Here is a 21,556-nt window from a genome sequence, read left to right as displayed (position 1 = left end):
GTAATTTTTTATTCTTTCAATAGATTGGTGAAGGGTAAGATTGATTATAATAATGATTAATATCTAAGTATTAATTTATTAGTAATTAATAGATACATTTCCTAGCTAACGGGAAGCCGCAGGATGCAGGCCGCTGGTGATCAGCCCTTCTTCAACCTTTGGGGGAGGCCTATGTCCAGCAGTGGACGTCCAATGGCTTCTTTTTATCGTAAATATATTTAATAAGTGTTCCAATACATAGCTATGCTACATAATAAATAAATAATTATGATTGTTTCCTATCACAACACAGATTAGTCCAATGTATTCCATCGAGATACGTGCAGTGGAAAGCGTGCTGAATTTAGTTTCATAGAAACCACTATAATAATATAAATTATAATATTGGCATTTGGCTATATGCAACTTATTTACGCATCCAATATCCATACCTATTGTTTATATTCAACTATTTACTATGTAACGAGCGTGTAAGACGTAAAATTACTGTTGCGCAATTCGTAAACGCTGATAACTAGAGCCACGTGCAATCTAAAAGCGTAGTTCATTGCAATCGATATACATTGCTGCGTTTGTTTTGAATGTACATACTTTGATAGTACGTAGCGCGCAATGGATGTTAACATTTCTGTGCACGCATACACGTGTGAGTACCAAAAATATTTACGTGTTATTAAAAAGCGTAGTACATTGCAATCGATCGTACATTGCTGTTTTTGTTTTGGATATTAATCCTGCGGTTGTACATAACGCGCAATGTATCGTAGCCTTGCGATATGATCGTACACGTGTAGTACCAAAAATATTTACGTATAACCCGTGGCAGTGGCGTATTTAATTGACAATACATGAGTGACATTTAATTAAAAGCTATCCCATTATCCCACGTATATGGGATACTAATATTTAGTATCCCATCAGAATATATTATTTATTTTTGTAGTATTCAATCCTTAATTGATAATATTTCGTCGTCGTTCGTTTCGTAAAATGAAGTTCGTCATTAATTTATAATAACAAATTTTATATTAAAAATGATTGTAGCATACAATATAATAAAACATAAGATAATATTTCGAATCAGCATTTAATAAATATCATTTTGATTTCCCATTCCTAAACTAAATATAAACCAAACTTTACTAGGAACAAAACCTTTATTTCATTGCGAATTCAAAATACGAAAAAATAACCAAATAATTTTAACTGGTAATAGATCCTCATTTATTAAATAGGACACGTTATTTGATAATGTTACATCGACCACGAAATTAAATATTTGCTCTGATAACGTCGCTCTAATTAAATAATCGGTGCCAAATAATAATAATTAATTATATTAATTGTAATTTGAATAATATTTCGTATACATAACATAACCTATAAGTTATGTATAATGTTAAGAGTAGTATAGAAATTGGCAACTCAGTAGTAGATAATATTATGTTGAAAAGTCTGCGTGACTCTTTACTTTGATATGTAAAATTACTGAATCATTTTTGATGTAATTTGATTAGTAAATAGGTTGTCTTTAATGTCCTGCCTGTATGGCCTAAGTTATCTTGAAGTTTATTAATTCAAAATTCTGGTTTAGGTACACGAAATTTCGGAAAATAATTTTAAAAACTTACTAGCTGCGCTCCGCGATTTTACCCGCAATGCTTATTGGTCTTAGCGTGATGAGATATAGCCTACAGACTTCGATAAATGGACTATCTAACACTGAACTAATTTTTCAAATTGTAATCGTGGTTCCCGAGATTGGCGCGTTCAAACAAACTCAGCTTTATATTAGTATAGATATAATTAAAATGTATAATAATATATGAAAGGGCGTGTGGTCCACTATCTTTAAGTACTTTTATCATAAGTGGTCCTTCGAGGGGGCAAAGGCCCGGTGTTGTGTCGAGATAAATAATTGCTTCTCCTTGATTGGGACATTTTTATTGAGAGGAACGAGTTTTTTTATTGTGTTTTTTTGTTCTATTAACACGTAATTGTTGTGATAAATTTGATAAGAATTGATAGGGTTAGTTTTAATGTAAATCACTAAATAGTGTACGGATTTCGATGAGGTTTTTGTATTCAAGTAAACCATCGTTTTAAATAAAGATAATTCAAACATCTCTTTGCTTTACAAAATACTAGAGTTGTACCATTTTCTAAGACAAATAAACAAACATGATTTTGTACAATCTACTATACGAAAAACTTTTAACTTTTATTTTTATTTGATCAATAACATTATTTTACATCTAATTATAAAGTACTTAGGGTCAAATATGACCCTAAGTACTTGGTACTAAATTAAATAAAACCTATATTATATTCACTATCAGTGTAGTACCATTATATTGACATAAGTATATATAATACACAATGATATCATAGTGAACATGCACTATCTACAAGCGATATGAAATAATTTAATATTACATTAATTATAGACTAGCTGACCCGGCAAATAGTATGCTGATAAAGAATAAACTAGCGGTATGAAGTATATTTTCTTAGACCTATAAGATTGCAAAAGTTTCATAAAAATCGGTACAGTCGTTTCGAAAGAATAAGACTAATAATAATTGGCTTGTTTGCATGTAATTGAACGGTTTTAAAATCCATTTTTTTCCATATCTAATGATTTTTTTTAAAAATAAGTTTGACATTATCATAGACACTTAATTTGAAAAGAAAATATCTTTAGGAACATTTTATATTAGTACAGATAGGAATTACGTCCCTTCGATATAATAGCTAGATAATAATTTTTCCTAACAACAGCATAGTTCTTTAAAAATGCTTTAATAAAACAATTATTATATTATCCTAGGACTAAATCGCTCGCCTAGCTCATGTATATAACCTAGGCCTTAACGACACACGTGCATTAATATCGCGCGTGTAGTGATGTAACAGATAGTAATGTTTATGTAACTAGCTTTGTACTGTGGCATTGCTCGGTTTTTTGTTTGAAATGTAAAGTTGAGGAAGTAAAAAGGATTATCAACATGCCCCCCTAGACAAGTGGCTTTCTATTAGCGTAACGTTTGATAGAATAGATTATGAATGTATGAGATTGACGTAAGCTGTCGATACATTTATCTACAGCTTATGTCAATCTCATACATTCATAATCTATTCTATCAAACGTTACGCTAAACGAAAGCCACTTGTCTAACCCCCCGGTTCAGCTGTTTTTGCGTGAGAGCGTTTTGAAAGGTTCGTTAGAAGTTAGTATGAATAGTAGAATAGTACATATTTATAATATGTATTATGATATTGGTATAAGGTAATGGTATTCTAAAGATAAACGAATTTTACAAGTGTACTCATGTCTCAACTATTACGTAACTACTATATTTATATGTAAGTAGGTATATACAATAAAGAAGAGAAAATATTTATTTAATTTCATAAAATCTATTTAATTAAGTATAAAAATATATTCATCCTTATTCCTTATCAAATGTATTTTAATAACTTTTAAATCAGAAACTCACATTTAACTCGGTCGTATTTTCAGACGCGTAGTTAAAACGGTCAGCAAACAAAATTAAAATTATCAGTTATTTATTGCCAAAAAGTAACTCTTAATCGAGAATTCTCTTTAAAGTATGATGGTATTAATTTAAAAATATTGATCGTTGTATATTAAATTGCTGACCGTACCTGCAGAATATGTACAGAATGCAACGTAAAATACATTAAATTAACAACACTTTATATTAATAGAAATAATGTTAACAACTCTGTTTACAATTAAGTTAATGACGCCATTAATTTACATAAAAAATATCGACTTTCACTGCTGACCGTACACATGTACAACGTAAAAATATATTTAAATTATAAATAACAATATGTATTAATAGAAATAATGTTAACGACTCTGTTTACAATATACTTGGCGTTACACAGACAGACGGTAAGACGCCAATAATTTATGACATACGTAATACATTACTATTTACTATTCAGTATTCACTATACAAAACAAACGAATAAAATTTTTACGTGTCATTCACTCTTTGCTATTTGCGTTTTATGAAGTTCCATCAAAATTTGTTTAGCAATCGCGTCGTAGAATTTAACATACAGACAGACAACAATGTTTAATTCAAGTGAAATAAATGAAGCATCCATTTACAGAACGGCAAGTAATTATAAGTTTTTATATACGTTTTCCATAATATTACTAACTGATGCTTACGGCTTTACTCGCGTTATGTAAAGCTAGGCTATAATCTGTGTGTGCTAAATTTACAATTACTACATACGCATTCGATAAGCTGTTTTTTATGAAACATACAAACATCCATACTCACTTTCCTTTTAATCTATACTAGTATTATAAAGCTGAAGAGTTTGTTTGTTTGAACGCGCTAATCTCAGTAACCACTGATCCGATTTGAAAAATTCTTTCGGTGTTTGATAGCCCATTTATCAAAGAAGGCTATAGGCTATATATCAACACGCTAAGACCAACAAGAGGAGAAACAATGCGGGTGAAACCGCGGAGCGCAGCTAGTAATATACTATGTACATGTATAATATGCTAAATAATACGCTAGCTATATATGTATTTCCTTATACATAAGGAAGTAAGCATTACCAAAATATGCATCAAAATAAAGGAACTACACTGTAGTTTAAAACAAAAGCCACAAAGTAAATAGTTCAATTCATAATTACGTAGTGACCCAGTGGCCTAAATAACCGCATATTATAGTATTTTTCATAAATTTGCATTCAATACGTATTTATTTTATTTCGAGAATGTATCATGACTCATATCCACATATTCTGTGACAGTGAAGTGACATAGTTATAACTGGACCTCATTTTGACCCACGGTCCTGGGTTCAATGCTTAATGGTTATCAACATAAAAATACAGTGTACGTGGTAATGTCAATTTAATATTAGAGTAATAAGATGTTTCTATTCAAGTGAAGAAGAAGCCTGTCTAACTCTGCGTTTGGATTTTAACAAAATTATAATAGCATATGTCACTGCAAAATAATGAAAAATGTAAAAGAATTTTCAAGTGCGGTTAAGTAATAATTTAATGTAAGATAATGTAATTACAAACATTATAATATGGCAACCTATCAAAATATGCGTCTTCACTACATAGTATAAAACAAAATCGCTTTCTGTCCCTATGTCCCTTTGTATGTTTAAATATTCAAAACTACGCAACGGATTTTGATGCGGTTTTTTTAAATAGATAGAGTGATTCAAGAGGAAAGTTTTAGTATATAATTTATTAGGTCTTTGACAAAGCGGGCGAAGCCGCGGGCGGTAAGCTAGTATTATATCAACTTCAATTGCACATCGTGATCATCAAAATCAATCCAACATAGTATTCAAGATAATAAGTCTATACATATACCTAGTTAACTATAGTTTATCGTAACATTTACGTAGCATACACGTGCAACTATTTCTAGACTTTAGTGATCAAACTGAAGTCTAGATTGGATTTAGCACTTAATCTGTTTAGATTGGTTACGATCCTGGTTCGTAAGTGAATTTTGGACAATTGGATAAACATGGTATCTTTGATACGAAGCTCTTTGAAGAGTGTTTTCACTGGGAATCGAATTTGAGACTATTTGAGGAAGACTATAATAATGATTGGAGGAAAACGTCTTCCAGATAATAGTTGTTACTTATATACAATTTTTTTAAAGATTTATGCAGTTATTTTAGTTATTTAATCAATCGTGATAAGATATATTTTTCATACCTACTACATGAGAAATTATAAAGAAAAGAACAAGTACGATCCGGTAGCGGGATTCAAACCCGCGTCTTTCGCCTTACCTGAAATACTTGGCCATAGAGTTTGAAATGTTTTTCATTTTTGCATAAATATCACTGACGATTGCAAAGTTCCTATAGTTTTATAATTTTATATAGGTTTTGATGGTTGAAATGGTCTGATGGTGAGGTTTCCCCTCAATCTGAAATTGTCTGATGGTGAAGTTTCCCCCTAATTATACCCACTGAAAAGAAACACCAGTAATCGGATAAATATATAGAAACCAACGTTGCAATACGCAGAAGCAGCTGATATAATTATGTAATGACATCATAGCATGAGAACAAAAAATGTACCGTAATTTTCCTATGGCCGATTCGCTAGCCACTATGTTTGAAATAACGGCTCTGATGGGAACTGTGCGACTTAACCGACTTGGAAAATGAAGTGTGTGATTTAATTTTTGTTACTTATGGTCGTGTGGGCTCAAAGCGTGCATGTTCTAAAATACCTAATTAACTAGTTGCCATAGCAACTAATTTATATTCAAAATTGTACTTTTGGTTTTGATAGCTCATTTACCTATGTTTGAACTACTTTGTAAGCATAATAATATTTTTTATTACTGCATAAAGGTTTATAAACATTGTCATTGGAATTATGCGAATTAGCAATTAGAATTTAGCAATTTATTTTATTTTTCTATTAAATAGCCATCGACTTCTTATATTTTCAACTTCTTAAGCTAAGAAGCCTCTGATTGCATTAACTGAAGCACAATAATTTAAAAAAAGAAACACACAAAACCAATTCAAAACCGTATCATAAACCGCCAAGCAAGCTTCCAATATTACCAGTTCATATTAAACACAAAACAGCATTACCAACACATTTGATCCTCGTAAAAGCACGGTCAGACCATTACCTCGATTTACCCGTTACTGTCACGAACCGAGACACACATAAACGTATAATTATAAACACATTACCTTAAGAGCATTGCACAGAGCCTTCCGTTTGATATCTTATAAGAAACGACTCCTCATAATCTCGAGTTTCGGTAATGACAAGCCAATTTATTGAGTAACTTTTACTCTATAAATAAACATTAATAAAAAAACATTTTCATAATTGATTATAGACGTAGGTTTATGGTAATTCATCGTAGAGAATTTCAAAAGAATGTAGGTATCTGTAGAGAACACGGGGCTTCATTAATCGCATTAGAAAAAGGGAATATGATCCATTCATTGATTTACATGATACCGTTTTTATCGCTTTAATTAGACTATTCAATGGACTAGAAAACAGCTCTAATTAAACTTTGAACGAGTTACTCGACTCCGAATACTCAGGGCTGTCTTTGTTTTCGAGTTAATTTCAACTTTGGATCAAAGGTATCGGAGCGCTCGACTTAAGGGCCATTCTTTTCGGGGTCGTCAGAAGTTTTCTTATCCTCTAGCTCCGGTAGGAAATGAGGCGCATTACCGAGTCGATACAAACGTAATCTGAGCCACTACTTATTCACCCTTTTGGAGTGACCTGCCAGAATCAGGCGTCACAATCAACACTGATTAGACTTCCACGGGTCCGGGAAACGGCGCCGTAAAACGCTCGCAGTTGATATTCAAAGCGGATACTGGAGTCGAAAAGTTAGTAACCGCTTGGGATAATCTCGATTCCACTTGAATATTTTGATGCGGAATGACGTATACGTCTAGCATACGAACCTCTGCCAGATGCAGCCAATCAATAAGTTTAGAAACGGACGCAGATGCGATTCGTTGGAAGCGATCCTGTACTTTGTTAGGAATTGAACTTTTTATGGCCTACCAACAAAGTGGTCGAGTTTTCAACGCTGTAAATGTAAAATTTATAGCTCACATGCGCTTAATAAAAAGTTGGTGCTCGCTCGTTACGGCCCTCGATGGAGTGAGCACTTTACGTTCGTTTAAGCGATCGTAATGCCGATGAATTTCATTACAGATCACTTCAAATGTATTATAGATGAGAAACTATCCGATATTTTATGCCGTAACTATCTCGAAGAACATCTTTATAGCGTCAGCTTTTATAACGAAAGTCTTTATATTTTATTTTATCTACTTTCAATCAAGCTGGAGATGTTATTTATACTTGAATACTTTCCGCTGAAATTGTTGAAAGTGTTTCAGTTTGTTCGTTGTACCGCATTATTTATTCATTGATTAATTTACGCTCCACGTTAGAGGTTATTTCGTTTACTAGCAATTTACCCCGGCGTCGTTCGTTTTATTTATGTTATAACCACACTTCTAATAACTACACTTTTTATATTATCTCGTCTAGTTTTCTCAGCGTATCTAATGAAAATGCTATTCACCTAAAATCAACACAAGATTCTGCAAAGTAAGCTAGTTTCTTATTTACCTATACAATAATATAAGTACATTAATATCTACCACTATTTGTTAGATCTATTAAACCGTTTGTTCTTCATAGAATACTTATCGTGATCATTATTACTGTTTATTCTCCTTTGCATCGCATAACTATTTCCTCTGTGATTCTATTTGTCAGGGAAATGGTCCGAACTATAACGAACAATAACGCACCTTTTATCAACAATAATAGAGTCTAATATAGTCTGAGTATTGTCAACGGTGCCTTAAATATTTGTCATGCAGACGATTATCATAAAATCAAACAAAATATAACCACAAACTTAACACGGTTATATTTCTTTAGAGCGGAACGGAGTCCATAGAGTGTAGCCGAGTATGGACATAGAGAAGACTAGATAGTATTACTATAAAAAGATTTAATTGAATAACTGATTTATAAAGCATTAGCGTATAGGAAATGAGAGGATATATTTGTCAATTTGTTTATTAATCACCTATCTTTGTTAGTAACTTAATATCATTATATGATATATCGATAAAGTTGCATTTTAATTTTATCGAAATCGGCTCAACAAATCAACTTTTCCATAACCTAGCAATTTGTATGCATAAAGTTACCTTTAGTCTACTAGAATCTAGATCTATGGAACAAGTTGTTTGTGAATCCAAACATACTAGGTCCTAAGGGAGGGTAGCAAATATTAGTCTGACTACGCTTCACCTATTCAAGACTAGTCGTTTCCGACGGTTTTGTCTTAAATTCGATAGAAAGAATATAAATTAAATGTATAAATTCAGATTCTGAACTTAGTCTAGGTTACTAAATTAGATCATAATATAGTCACAGCAATATGTTTTCTTCTTATAATGATTTTGATTTTGGCCAAGAGGTAAAATAACAAACATCTATTTAATGGTGTATTACCAACTTATTTACTGCGATTGCTCCGATACGGAGGCATAAATAAAATTGGATACCGGAAAACTATACTCAATCACGATTTACCGGAATCAACAAAACTAGAAGAAAACCGATGAAGGGGACACGAACCGATATCAATTCATCCAGGTATTTGCAAGTTCGCCGAAAAACGCGGGAAAACTTCGAATGTGTACGCCATATTTCGGCGGCCATCTTCATAAATCGTCTACATTTACATGTCGCTGAACGCGGCATTCATTATACTTTTTTTAAACGACAGTCATATATTTTACGGTATTAAAATTTACTGCGAGTCTCAAGTTTCGTGAAAATTTAGTTAACAGACACGAAATACATTTAATAGGGTATTTTAAGCGTGGATGTTTGCGAAATGAGGAACGTTTTGATTACGCTAGCGGATAAATAGGTTTTTGACATTTTAAGTAGGAACGTTTTCGGGGAATTTCAGCTATTCAAAAGTTGAACACTAATTGTAGATAAATATTTATTTCTATGAAAACGAATGCATTCTAATTTAAGCGTTATTAAATACGAAGGTTATAGAAGTATTTTTTTGTAAACTTCGTAATTATGTTCACTTAGCAACAGTTCAAATAGGAAAATGTATATTGAAATTTTAATTACGTCTGCCAAGTCGCAGATTCCAATTTTGCGAAATATTACCGCTCTGTCAAACGTAATAACATTTCGAAACAAGATTTTACTCGCGGTTTTGCTCACATTTAAATTAAAAAAAAAATTAATATCATAACGACCTACTTCGAAATCTCTAAAACCTTGACTTATCTACTATAACAACTAAACATGAAAGCAAACAGCACATGCATTTGACGTTATCAAAAAACACATAAAAAAACAAAGCTCACGAAAATGATATTTTAACGGTGTTAAGCCCCTTTAACTTATGGGACAGTAATGCGTTGTTGACGTTCATTTTAAAATGATAAATTAATAAGTCCGAAAATGATGCGCAAGATTCTTATCGGCTTACCGGACCGGTCTGGCCTTATTTTTTATGCTGCATCCACACAATCACAAAGTTTTTTTAACAAGCTGGAGCCCGTGGCTTCACTCGTGCATGCATTGCAAGTAAACTATGTGCTAGACTATCTATCTCTAAGTATATCATACAAATTCGATCAGCTGTTTTTAAGTGAGTAACAAACATTAATACATACTGACAAACTCACATTAATAATATTAGAAGAAGTAGGACACTTAAAAAGCATTTTTGAACTATTAATAATGTATTAATACGTACATAAAAACAATATTTGAAAATAGATAGTCTGTTAATAAAACTATTTTAATACTAGACGTTAATAAATTTAAATAAAATAATTATATAAACTAGCAGTTAATACATGATAACCCTTTACTAGACTCGTCAATAAATTGCAATATGCATTAAAAAGAAGATAAGCGTATTATTTGGATTACAAACTACTTAAATTGCATGCATGCATATATAGATAATATTGCATTTTCAACTGTATCGATGTCTTAGTGAAGCCTTTACTTTATTATTTCAAGGCAATGAAGATTAGGAATTTATTGATCATATTAATTAATTAAACCTAATCTTACATACTTTATCTTGTTCCTAAACTGAACTAGACTTCTACAGTGAAAACTAGACAACTGATAAACAAATTTAGTAAATTAGTCTGTTAGTAAATACATTTTTAAATAAACAGTCACTAGACAAATACATTTTTCGATTTCTCCATCACAAGAGTTTACCTTCGATAAATGTACACAAACTTCTAAATTAAAATGTATACAAGACACAACACTGTATAAGCATGAGCCAAAAGTTGGCATGACGCCAAATCGTCATGCACAATGCATGATATCGTGTCACCGCATCACATGTCAAATTGATTAAGGTGACTCAAAGATATAATCCTTTTTATTTTATTGCTTGACCATTTTAATATTAAGGATCGATGACGAATTTTATGCAAATACTTGCTTGAATTAGTTAATTAAGACCTTTATTTGATTGGCTGATAATTAATAATGAAAGAACGATGCTGTAGGTTTTATTTTATATTTTATGATTCTTTTTGTTTTTTTTTTTTTATTGAATTTAGATTCAGGTTGATTAGTGTGGTTATATTAAAATACAAATGTTTTTAGCTGGATGCAATTTCCAATTTGTTTGGAACAAAATTCGCTTGAAACGGCTCTACTTATATTGATAATACTTTCGCATCTTGTTTATTGGAGATTGTTGTATACTTACAATACGAGTCGTTACTAGCAAAGAAATTGATTGTACCTGAAAACAAAATATAGGTATCAATAGTATTATCATCAACTAACTTATGGTAAATTAGCATTTAATCTATACATATAATAAATCTGTAGAAAGGTCAATTCTGTACATTAAAAATATTGAAAAAATAAATACCAGGGGGTGTTACTGGATCGATACCAAACCCAAATATGTGAATAAAAAAAAATTTTGTCTGTCTGTCTGTATGTTCAGGCATCACGTGAAAACTAACGGTTCGATTTCGATGAAACTTGGTATAATTATACCTTATTATCCTGGGCATAAAATAGGATACTTTTTATCCCGGAAAAATACGTAGAAAAAATTAATCTTAATTTTTCCGCGTGTACGGAGTCGCGGGCGGAAGCTAATATTAAAATATAACGAGTATATTAAGCACTATGCTTTATATATTATATACTATCACGATTTTAATTAATTATATATATGAGTAAATTCTATATTAGAAAATATATTCCAACTTTTTTAATTAAATGAAATATGTAGATATCTGTGTTCATTAAATTTTTATAATCCCACAATGACGTTCGAAAGGACATCCCAATTCAGTTTTTATGTTCATTTAATAAGTTGAGAATATCATACTAATAATGACAGACATTTATGGTCCTACACAATCCATATTAATCCATATCCATAGAACTTAGTGGGGCATAATATAATGAACAACTAAAATAAATAAATAGTATAATAAAACGTCTTGTATAGGGCAATTTTTATCCGAGTAGAAAACAGACGAATCCTGGTTTATAAAAACTATTCACAGCAAATTTTATGTATTGCTTATAAATAAAAAAATACTCTGATTTATCTTACTTTGCAAAAAAGTTTCCATAATTTTTAGTTCGTTCTTAAATTCACGACCATTAAAAAGTCTTGGCTCGTAAAAATATCAAACAAAATTTGTTCGCCCTGTTGTTAGTATAAAAATCAATTACGTCTAGACACAGTTGAACTATCAAAACATTTTAACCTAACGTTAAGATATTATTTTGGGCGTTAATCCACTATTTTCTTAATAAAATGTGAATTTAGAAGAATCAGGGTTATTTTTTCAGCATTCACGATAAAAAGTAATTTGTTAATGAATTATTGAGCTATGTTTTTATGTCTTTATTCAGGGTTATAAAATGCGATACGTTTTTTCAATTTACTAAACATTTCGATAAACTTGAATATGGCTTTTATATTTTTTCAATATCTACTGTATACTTGCAAATAAATTTAAAAAAATAACACAATAAAAAATACTGTAAACACAATAAATAATAAAATGTAATGTACCACCACCATAAAATATGTAATCCTTATGGTTTTTCGGGTTGTCTGGCAGAAATCGCTTACAGCGATAAGACCGCCCTCTGTACATTATTATAGCTTGTATCATTCTTTTTTGTAATCTTGTATTTTTGTGTGCAATAAAGAATTTTTCATTCATTCATTCATTCAATAAAAACTTATCTTCAATAAAAACTTATCTTAGTCGAAAATACCTTTGAAATATTGGCCATAACATCGCGGCCGCTTTATTAAAATCAGCTGTTAACTTAACCAGATGTTCGACTTTGTAAAAAAAAGCGTAAAAGGGAATTTCGAAGGCAAGGGGAAATTCAAGACGGGTGATTAATTTCACTGACATCCAAGGGATTCGCAGTTCTCTAAGTCACGCTACGGGCGACGTAAATCATCCAAAACCTCTTGGGGCGCAACAAAATAACGAAACAAATTACGCGGTTCCCTAACTAGATAAAACAACAGACAAAGATAACTCTTACGCTAAAACTAATAAGAATTACGAGGCAACCACCAGTGTATTTCTAAGTGAAATATGGACGGAACCCGTCTTACTGCGAACGAATCGTGGCTGGCTGCAACGTGTTTAAATTTTAACTTAAGCGTGTTAACTCCCAGGACGGCAGCCCGCAAAGAATTCTGTATTGACTTTTAACTGTATACCTGACTAAAATGTTTCACGCTCCTAACATACCACGTCTGCACGCAGAATATTCTCAATTTCACGTAACTATAATGCTATCGATTCCAAAGACCCAATTTATTCGGTTATGAATCACGAATCTAGAGCCCAATTGCCGTTTTTTGAATCGGGAAGTTCGTAGCTTCTCGCCAGCCGGACTTCGCTAAACGCAAGTTTTTTTTCCAATTGAATAAGAAGCTAATTGTATAAAAGAATCTGTCCACAAGTTAAACGGCTAACGCGATTACCGGAGCGAGTGAATATCAGAGGAAAAGTTCCCGGTCCGAAACTTTCGAGATTTCACTCGAGGCTCCAGAAGGTTCGTTATGTTCAGTTAAAAAAATAATTTCAGTTAGCAACAGCGAAACTTTTACAAACTCCCATCGAGAATAAAGAAAATATGATAATTTGTGCGGCCAAATGTGATTCCATCGCTCAAAGCAATATGTAGTTAAACATAATAATACGGTAACATGAAATACACGAGATTAGATCGATAGAACATAGAAACAGGTCTGCCTTAGATCGCAACCGGTTCCAACTGAACGAAATTAAAGTTCTAAAGGTCATTGCCGATACGGCAACAACTAAAAAGGTGAATTTTTCCAGCCTAAATTGGATTTTGTTACGTTTACTTAGAGGTCAAGATTGAGAAACATAAAAGGAAATCTCGATACACAAAAAACGACTGTAACAACTATCTGAAATATGTTTGTTTCAATAATTTATCAAAGACGTATGCGAATAATTGTGGGATAAAAATGTATTAAAAATAAAAGAGGCAATATAATGTCGTCGACACAGCAGGAAAAATGTTAGCCTCAGCAAGACATATAAGCAAATTAATTACGCCGTAAACCAAGACAGCTGATAAGGAAGGGAGTAATAAAGTTAAATAACTCGAAGCTCAGAGGTTCTAGTTTTAAGAAATTTCTTTTTAGAAAGTTAAGACGTCCTGCAATTTGAGAGCGTCGTAAAGTTTATGGTTTTCAATGTTCCGTGGTGCAGAATTAAACGAAAATGGACAATTACCAATGATTGTTCGTCTTCGCTAATTATCAAGTCAAAAGAGCCTTCCATTAAACAATTTTCAAATACTGCTATCTTAATTAACTCAATAAAGCGCCTTTTTCAAGCTTTCCCCCGGAAAATAAGGACTCAGTAAAAGCGAAATAGTAGCAATTATGGCACATAATAAAATTAGTATTCAAATTTGCGCATTAAAAAATAATAAAACGAGCGTTATCAGAAGCAATTTTTCTGACCTGACAGATTTTATTAGCTATACGTAACCTTTTAAATTTTATAGAAGGTCGACATTTATTTTGAAAAGTTCAAAGTAACTTTAATGACACTATTAAAGACGTTTGACTTTTTGTACCGATATCATAATGCGAAAATAATTCGTCCGAGACATTTATAAAACTATGAAAATAATCTACAGTCATTAACATACGAGTTTTACTGCCTATAGAAAAACAAGACAGTAACAACCGCACCAAATACGGCGCATTACGGAAAAAATATTGTAAAACTGTCCATTGAACGCGAAATTAGCAATAAATTCAATTACAAATACGGAATAAACACAATAAGAAGGTCAGCAAGAAACAAGTCGCAAGAAACAAATCTCAAATCAACAAACGAAAGTATTGTTAGCCGTAACCCGACGAAAAAACACCAATAATGTGAGTTTTATGCCTCCACGACCTTCCATTACTTTCCAATCAAACTTATACAATAAACTTGCCCCTGTACAAACACCTAATCAACTCGTACGAGGGTTAAGGCTACTTTTCCTAAAGGCAAATATGAGTACAGATAATTACGTACCCCGACGAGAATATATATTTCACAAGAAATATCAGCGCCAATAAAATCGAAATGGAAATGTTTGGAAAGGAGTAAACACGACGTATTAAGTTTTAGCTCGCTCGAGCGTCTGATGCCCTCATTCCGTTTATTACCTCCCAACAATCATAGCTGTAAAGAAATTACAATCCCGCAGTCAATTTGTGATTTATCGGAACTATCCAGAATTCGCAATTACAATGTTGCCTTTTTAGTCCATGTGAGCTGCAGTTCAAATAAAAGAGATCTAATAGAGCACAGAGCGACATTAATGAAGCTCAATCCCGATTCAATTTGGACGTCCAAAGTTAATTGGTTCGCTAAACTGAAGATAATCAGACACGGGACATTAATAAGCGAAACCATGTTGCTACTGAATCGACATTCAGTAGAGAGTTTCTAATTTATTTACTGATTAGATCTTGCTTCATTTCCGTCTATACAAATGGGATCGTTAAAGGGTTATAGTCGCTTCTAATGAATAGTTGTAAAGAAATCGATGAAATTGGTGTTTTTCGTTAAAGCTAACTGTTGTGCAATATTAGTCATTAAAAGCTTCAAATGTCTGATTAGACTCATAGTCGTGGAAAAGTGCCACGGACAGTGGGATTTCCTGTCATTTAAAAGTGATTCACCCTAATGACAACTGGTTACGCTGAAACAATTTTCACATATTAATGCACGAGACGAGGAAAGCAAAAGCGTCGAATCGGTAATCTTATCCTGTTGTTTCCCCTTCCTATAATGCAGATTTATAGCAGTTTGCGAAAACAACGTAAATAGGTTGAATGAACGAATTTCAACTTAATTTGCTAAAATCCGGCGTGTTTACAATCAACCGGCGAACTCGAGCTTATGCGGAATTGAAAGATATATGGTTGAGTTTTGGTGTTTCGTGGGGAAGTTGCTCGTTGCGATTTTCAGTCGGCGTCGACGTGGCCGCCGAGGATTTATTGCTATTCGCTGGACTTTCTGTTTTCACATGTCACCGGCTGAGTTTCGCAACTTGATATTGTGGCTTTAAAATTCCCATGTTAAATTTCGCCAACGTTAATATAAACATTAGAGAACCCGATCCGATATCCCGACTCGCGCGGAACTTGTGCGATATAAATTGAATCCGTTGAAATGTCAGCAAACGTTCGCATTAAATTGAGATTTTAATATCAAACAAACATCCAGGTAATATGTCTATACACGAAGGTAATTCTTGTGCAACAATCGCCGTTCTCCACTATAATGGCACCATTAAAACGCCACCCACAAGTGTAGAGCAAATTGCATACGCCGACATGGGCACGTATTTTACAATCAAACGTTGATTTCCAATGCTGCCAACGGCGCATTAGGGTACATAAATTTACTTACTTAAGCGATAAACTTGAGGAAAGGATTCACACAAAATTGATTTTGAAAGCGTCCAGCCTTAAACGTTTAATTTATTGTCTTACCGTGCCGGCGCCTCATTCAAATTTCAATTTAAGTCATGAAAATATCTCGTTACTTTCCACGACGAAAATTTCTTAATCCATAAATTTAATAACTCCACTTCTTCTACAGTTCGCGCTAATATCGTATTTTATTCGGAATTATGGCCGTATCTTTGAACACACAAATGGATCGTTGGAAAGTCAAGTACGATGTTATCACCAGGTTTTAGATGCAATCGAAAAACTTAAAGCAAAGCTAATGAGAATTCCCTAAATACCGAGACCTGGAGTTTCGTGAGTGGAAGTTGTAATCGACATTATAGCAGACTAGCACGAAGAAAAAGCCAACTTTGGTCGTGCCTTTTATTTGCAGGAAGTGTTTAGAAGTAAATTAAAAGCGGTCGTGGATAGTTTTTCAGATCCTTAATCTAACTATTGGTGAATGCTACGGTCGCAACTCGTAAACGTTGCCGTGCGGCACAACCTTGAAAATAGATCTCGTTGCTATACCTGACTTCGATACATGTCGAGTAAAAAACAGTACAAAAAACACGATAGAGGTTCGCTCCTCGTCGGACGGATTACAGTCCGAATCTCCACGCTTTTATTTTTTATTGCCAATAAAAAATAACTATTCTGTTTTTACCTCGTGTAATCTATGACCTTAAAAATTTCTCAATCGATGATAAGCGTAATAGAACACAATTAAATTTTTGCATACAATATCATCTCGTGACTATTGAAATCGTTATAATTACAAGCGCTATTGTAATTTATCACATAACAATGTTACAATCCTAATTAATCGTTTCCTTATATTATTACAGGCACGATTTGCGCTTGTAAAATTTTAATACGCTATTGTAAGTGAGCTGGTTAGCGGAGGTCAAAGGCCTCGAGCTCAAATTATTATCCGTAGTGACAGTATAATGACTAACAGCGTCGACCTGGCATTTCGGAGACCTGCTGAGACTCTGCGCGTCGTGATCGGCATAATCTAGCGCTTAGCCAAAATCAATAGGGCCCAACGAGCGAATGATACTAGAATGATTTCAATGTTTTGTTCGATTGAGATGCGAATGACCCGAGATGAACGTTTCCTAGTACTGAACGAGTATTTTGAATGTGGACGTGAAAGGCCACGCACACACGCGAGGGGAACTAAAAATATTACGAGTTGACATTGAAATGTTAATGCACTCTGGGGTTCGCTGGCGCATTTTACGTATTTCACTCGATCTGTGCAATAAACCGAGACTCAATAATTTCATTTTATCAATTGTTACGACGGCTATAACTTTGTGCTTCGGCGTCGAATGAGCGGGATGCGATAACGTGGAAAAATCGACAATTTCATACGAATTGGTATTTCTTAGTGCATCTTATACCTTCTAGATACATGACCTTATACAGGACGAGTTACAGGCCTTGAATAGCGATGTTTATTTATACTTTTTATTATTTATGTATTAATTTTATACCTATATGAGCGTTATAGCTCTGAGTGGCGTGACTAAGCGTTTAAAAAAAAATAAATTTCATAGGTATTTTAGTAGAATTAAAAATATATATTTCAACTCGAACGTGGTCGAAGATTACGTGCCTTCTATCACATAGGTATTAGGTATTTATTATTGTAGCAATGACTAATAAAAATGGAAACTTATCTATCTGTATAATATAGAATATTAAACTAGGTATATTATATACAGAATCAATCAATGTAATATATCTCGTGAGGATGGATTTATTAACTTTTATTATAATTTTAAGACATTAAAACATAACATTCATTTAAAATTAAGGAAGTGTTTTAATTCAAAAACTAAGTGAATACTGAAGTAATTATAATTACATATTTTAAGTTTTATTATAAAAAATATAAACGAAGTTTTTATTAGGATATTTATTAATTAGATTAAATATATAGGTAATTAATTGTTTCGCTTAGCGTAAGAACGGTATTTTATGTAGATTTTTATGAGTCCTTTTTGTTGTTTAAAAGATTATTTGAATATTAAATTGTTTTTATCAAAAATACACGCAACAGTAACGCCAAAAATTTCTTAAACAGCAATTAATTATGAAAATTTGTTAGCAATGTGTTAGCTCACGCGAAATTAAAATTTATTCTGTCGTGTTTCAAATTTTTTAATCTAAAATCTAGAGTCCTCAGGGCTATGTCTAAATACACCGATTCTATTTATTAAATTACTTTCCTGACAAGCAATAAATTTACTTTAATAAAACGTAGGTAATTAATTTGAGGGCGTAATTTAATAAAAAGACAGGTACCTACATAGGTAAGTACATAGACTTCTGAAATCAATATTTATGATATTCTCTTTAGTCTCTACGGTTTATTTGATTACATTATATTTTTCAAGTCCCTAAATAAAAATATTGTAGAACTATTGATCATTTTATTTTTAGTGGCTAGCGTGATATAATATTTTTATTTCAGGATCTACCTAGGTAAGAGGTATCTACGTAATTTACAAATAATATCGTTTATAATAAAATATGGTTATGATATTGTTGTCAAAATTTCAATATTACATAGCGCAATAGGTACCTAGGTATATGTAGTCACAGGCTTTTTCAAAAGTATTTTAATACATACCTACCTACCTACCTAGGTATAATAGGTAAGATCTAGATAGAAAAAAAGATGTGTGAATTGAATGCTTACGTACCTAGGTATAAATTTTAACATTTTCCAGCAATTATTACCTACCTATCTACCAATTATTGATGTACCTATTTAAATGTATCCTTAATTCGAATTTGATTTCATTTGAACTAGGTAGGTAATTTTAATTTATTTAAATGTTAAAATATTTATTTTATATACCTAACTAGGTACCTAGATAGGTACAAGTTTTTACAATTTAGTTTGTTTATTATTTTACCGAAGTGTAGGAAATGATTTTATGAGATATGTGATAACGAATTTGCATTTTCTATTTTATCAAAAATAGGTACCAAGTTTACGCGTTTTTATCTATATTCTGAACCACACTACGCACTTTATTTTCACAACATGTTTACAATTTTATTTAACAAATATATCCAATTTAGTCATCATTATATTACGCATTTTATTTAATCGAATAGGTATTATACATATACATAAGCTATATATATCTAATTTACTATTGTTAATATTTTAATAATACTTACTAACAAATGTGATTGTAGTTTGAACGCGGAACCATTTTTGTTGTTAATTATTGCAAAATTTTTAGTGAAGTTTGTAAACAAATCATTTGAACGTAACCCATAAATTAATGAGATGTATGATAAATAAATAATATATTATATTTGCAAATTACATTATGTTTACAAAAACTCGAACTAAACAGTAATAATATTTTAATTTTCCACTTCCGTCATTTAGAACAAAATTATTAAATAACCACGATATTTTTATTCAATTAATTTATAAACACAGTTTTATTTCCATTTACTATTTTCACAATCGCGATTAAAACAAAAAAATAAAAATATTTTTTTACGTTTGACAGTTCTAATTTCGAACGAAACGGACCGTTAATTTTCAACCGTTTTCTAGCACCTAAGTTCCAAATTCAAAATGAATCCTAGGGGCTCACCTGAGTGGCATCAGTGTATGGTGTCGACGAATTTTTGTCGACTAGTTGTGAACCAAAAACAGGAACACCATTGGACGTAGGCGTTAAGGACCTCACATCCGAAATTTGTTGCGGAACCATTTTGTGAATCCAAAAAAAAATCCCCCAAAAATAAAAACAACACAACACAGTTCACCTATTGCACTTAACACTAATAGAAATTTGTTTGTGTCTATAAAAAAAAAAACTTTCGCGAAACTTTTAAAGTCCAAAAAGTAGCCTCTGCTTGGGGAGCCTCTCGGCAGTGCAATCGCCGTCGACCTCCCAATATCTGGACACTATTCTTAATTTTCGATCGAGAACTAATAATCTGCCGCTTTCTTCTGTTTCGGCGATTAGTCCAAAAGTCATAATTTCAGTGTGCCGCGTACGTTTATTTATCAAGCGGCGTAAGTCGCATAACGTTTGGCGGCTACGTGCGCACTCCGCGGTGACAGAGATCTTACTAACTACTCGGCAACATGCAGAGTGGTGTCAATATACACGCTCAGTAGGCATGGGCGTTGAATCAACGGACTAGTTAAATTAACCGTCTATGTACATTCAACGATTCGACTAGTCCATCGCTCACCAACGCACTAGTTGAATTCAACGACTAAACAAAAGAGTCGAAACGCTCGTCAACGCGTCCGCGACGCGACCGTCGCGACGGTTAACTCTTCGACGGACGTGGCCGTATAATAGTCCACCGTAGACGGTTAAACGACTCGTCGTAGACGGCTCGTCAGTCGACACGTTTGTATTAACTATCAACTTGCGACGCGACGCGTCGCGAGTTGATAGTTCAATATTTTTACCGTTAATTCCGTTTGACTTTTAATGAGATTACTATGATCAATGCTCGAAATATTGAAAAAAAGGAGATTAATTTGTATTAATTTGATATTATTGAATTAAATATTATAATATTATATATAAATTTATATTATTGAATTGTCTTAAAAATCTAAGATATTTTTTTTATTCAGTTAATTTATTACATATCATAAGGATTACCTACCTATAATAATGTATTGAATAATGTTAATATATCGACTATAACTAACGACTTAAAACGACAAGTTAAATCATAAACAAAAACTTGATAATAGATAGGTGATATAATTATATATAATTGTTAAAAAATAGCTTTGACTTTTAAAGTGAAACTTTTATTACATCGTCTCAAACTTATTGGTCTGTGTAGCGCATGTTGCGTGACGCACGATACGTACGATAATTATCGTACAAATACGATAATTTTTAGTTAAAT

General features: G+C 32.4%; 1 protein-coding gene across 1 annotated transcript in view; it reads right to left on the bottom strand.

The window, feature by feature from the left end:
- LOC123699409 (transcription factor SOX-4-like) overlaps nt 1–20,784 on the bottom strand; it is an 86,050-nt gene extending 65,266 nt beyond the window's left edge. Inside the window, exon 1 of the mRNA XM_045646357.1 lies at nt 20,266–20,784. Coding sequence (XP_045502313.1) covers nt 20,266–20,385 — 120 coding nt within the window. The 5' untranslated portion in view covers nt 20,386–20,784. The remainder of the gene's footprint in view (nt 1–20,265) is intronic.
- Nucleotides 20,785–21,556: the final 772 nt, after the last annotated feature.

This window comes from Colias croceus, chromosome 17, assembly GCF_905220415.1.
Source record: "Colias croceus chromosome 17, ilColCroc2.1".
Classification (NCBI taxonomy): Eukaryota; Metazoa; Arthropoda; class Insecta; order Lepidoptera; family Pieridae; genus Colias; species Colias croceus.
The sequence above is the reverse complement of the archived record's forward strand: the minus strand, read 5'-3'. Positions and strand labels throughout refer to the sequence as shown.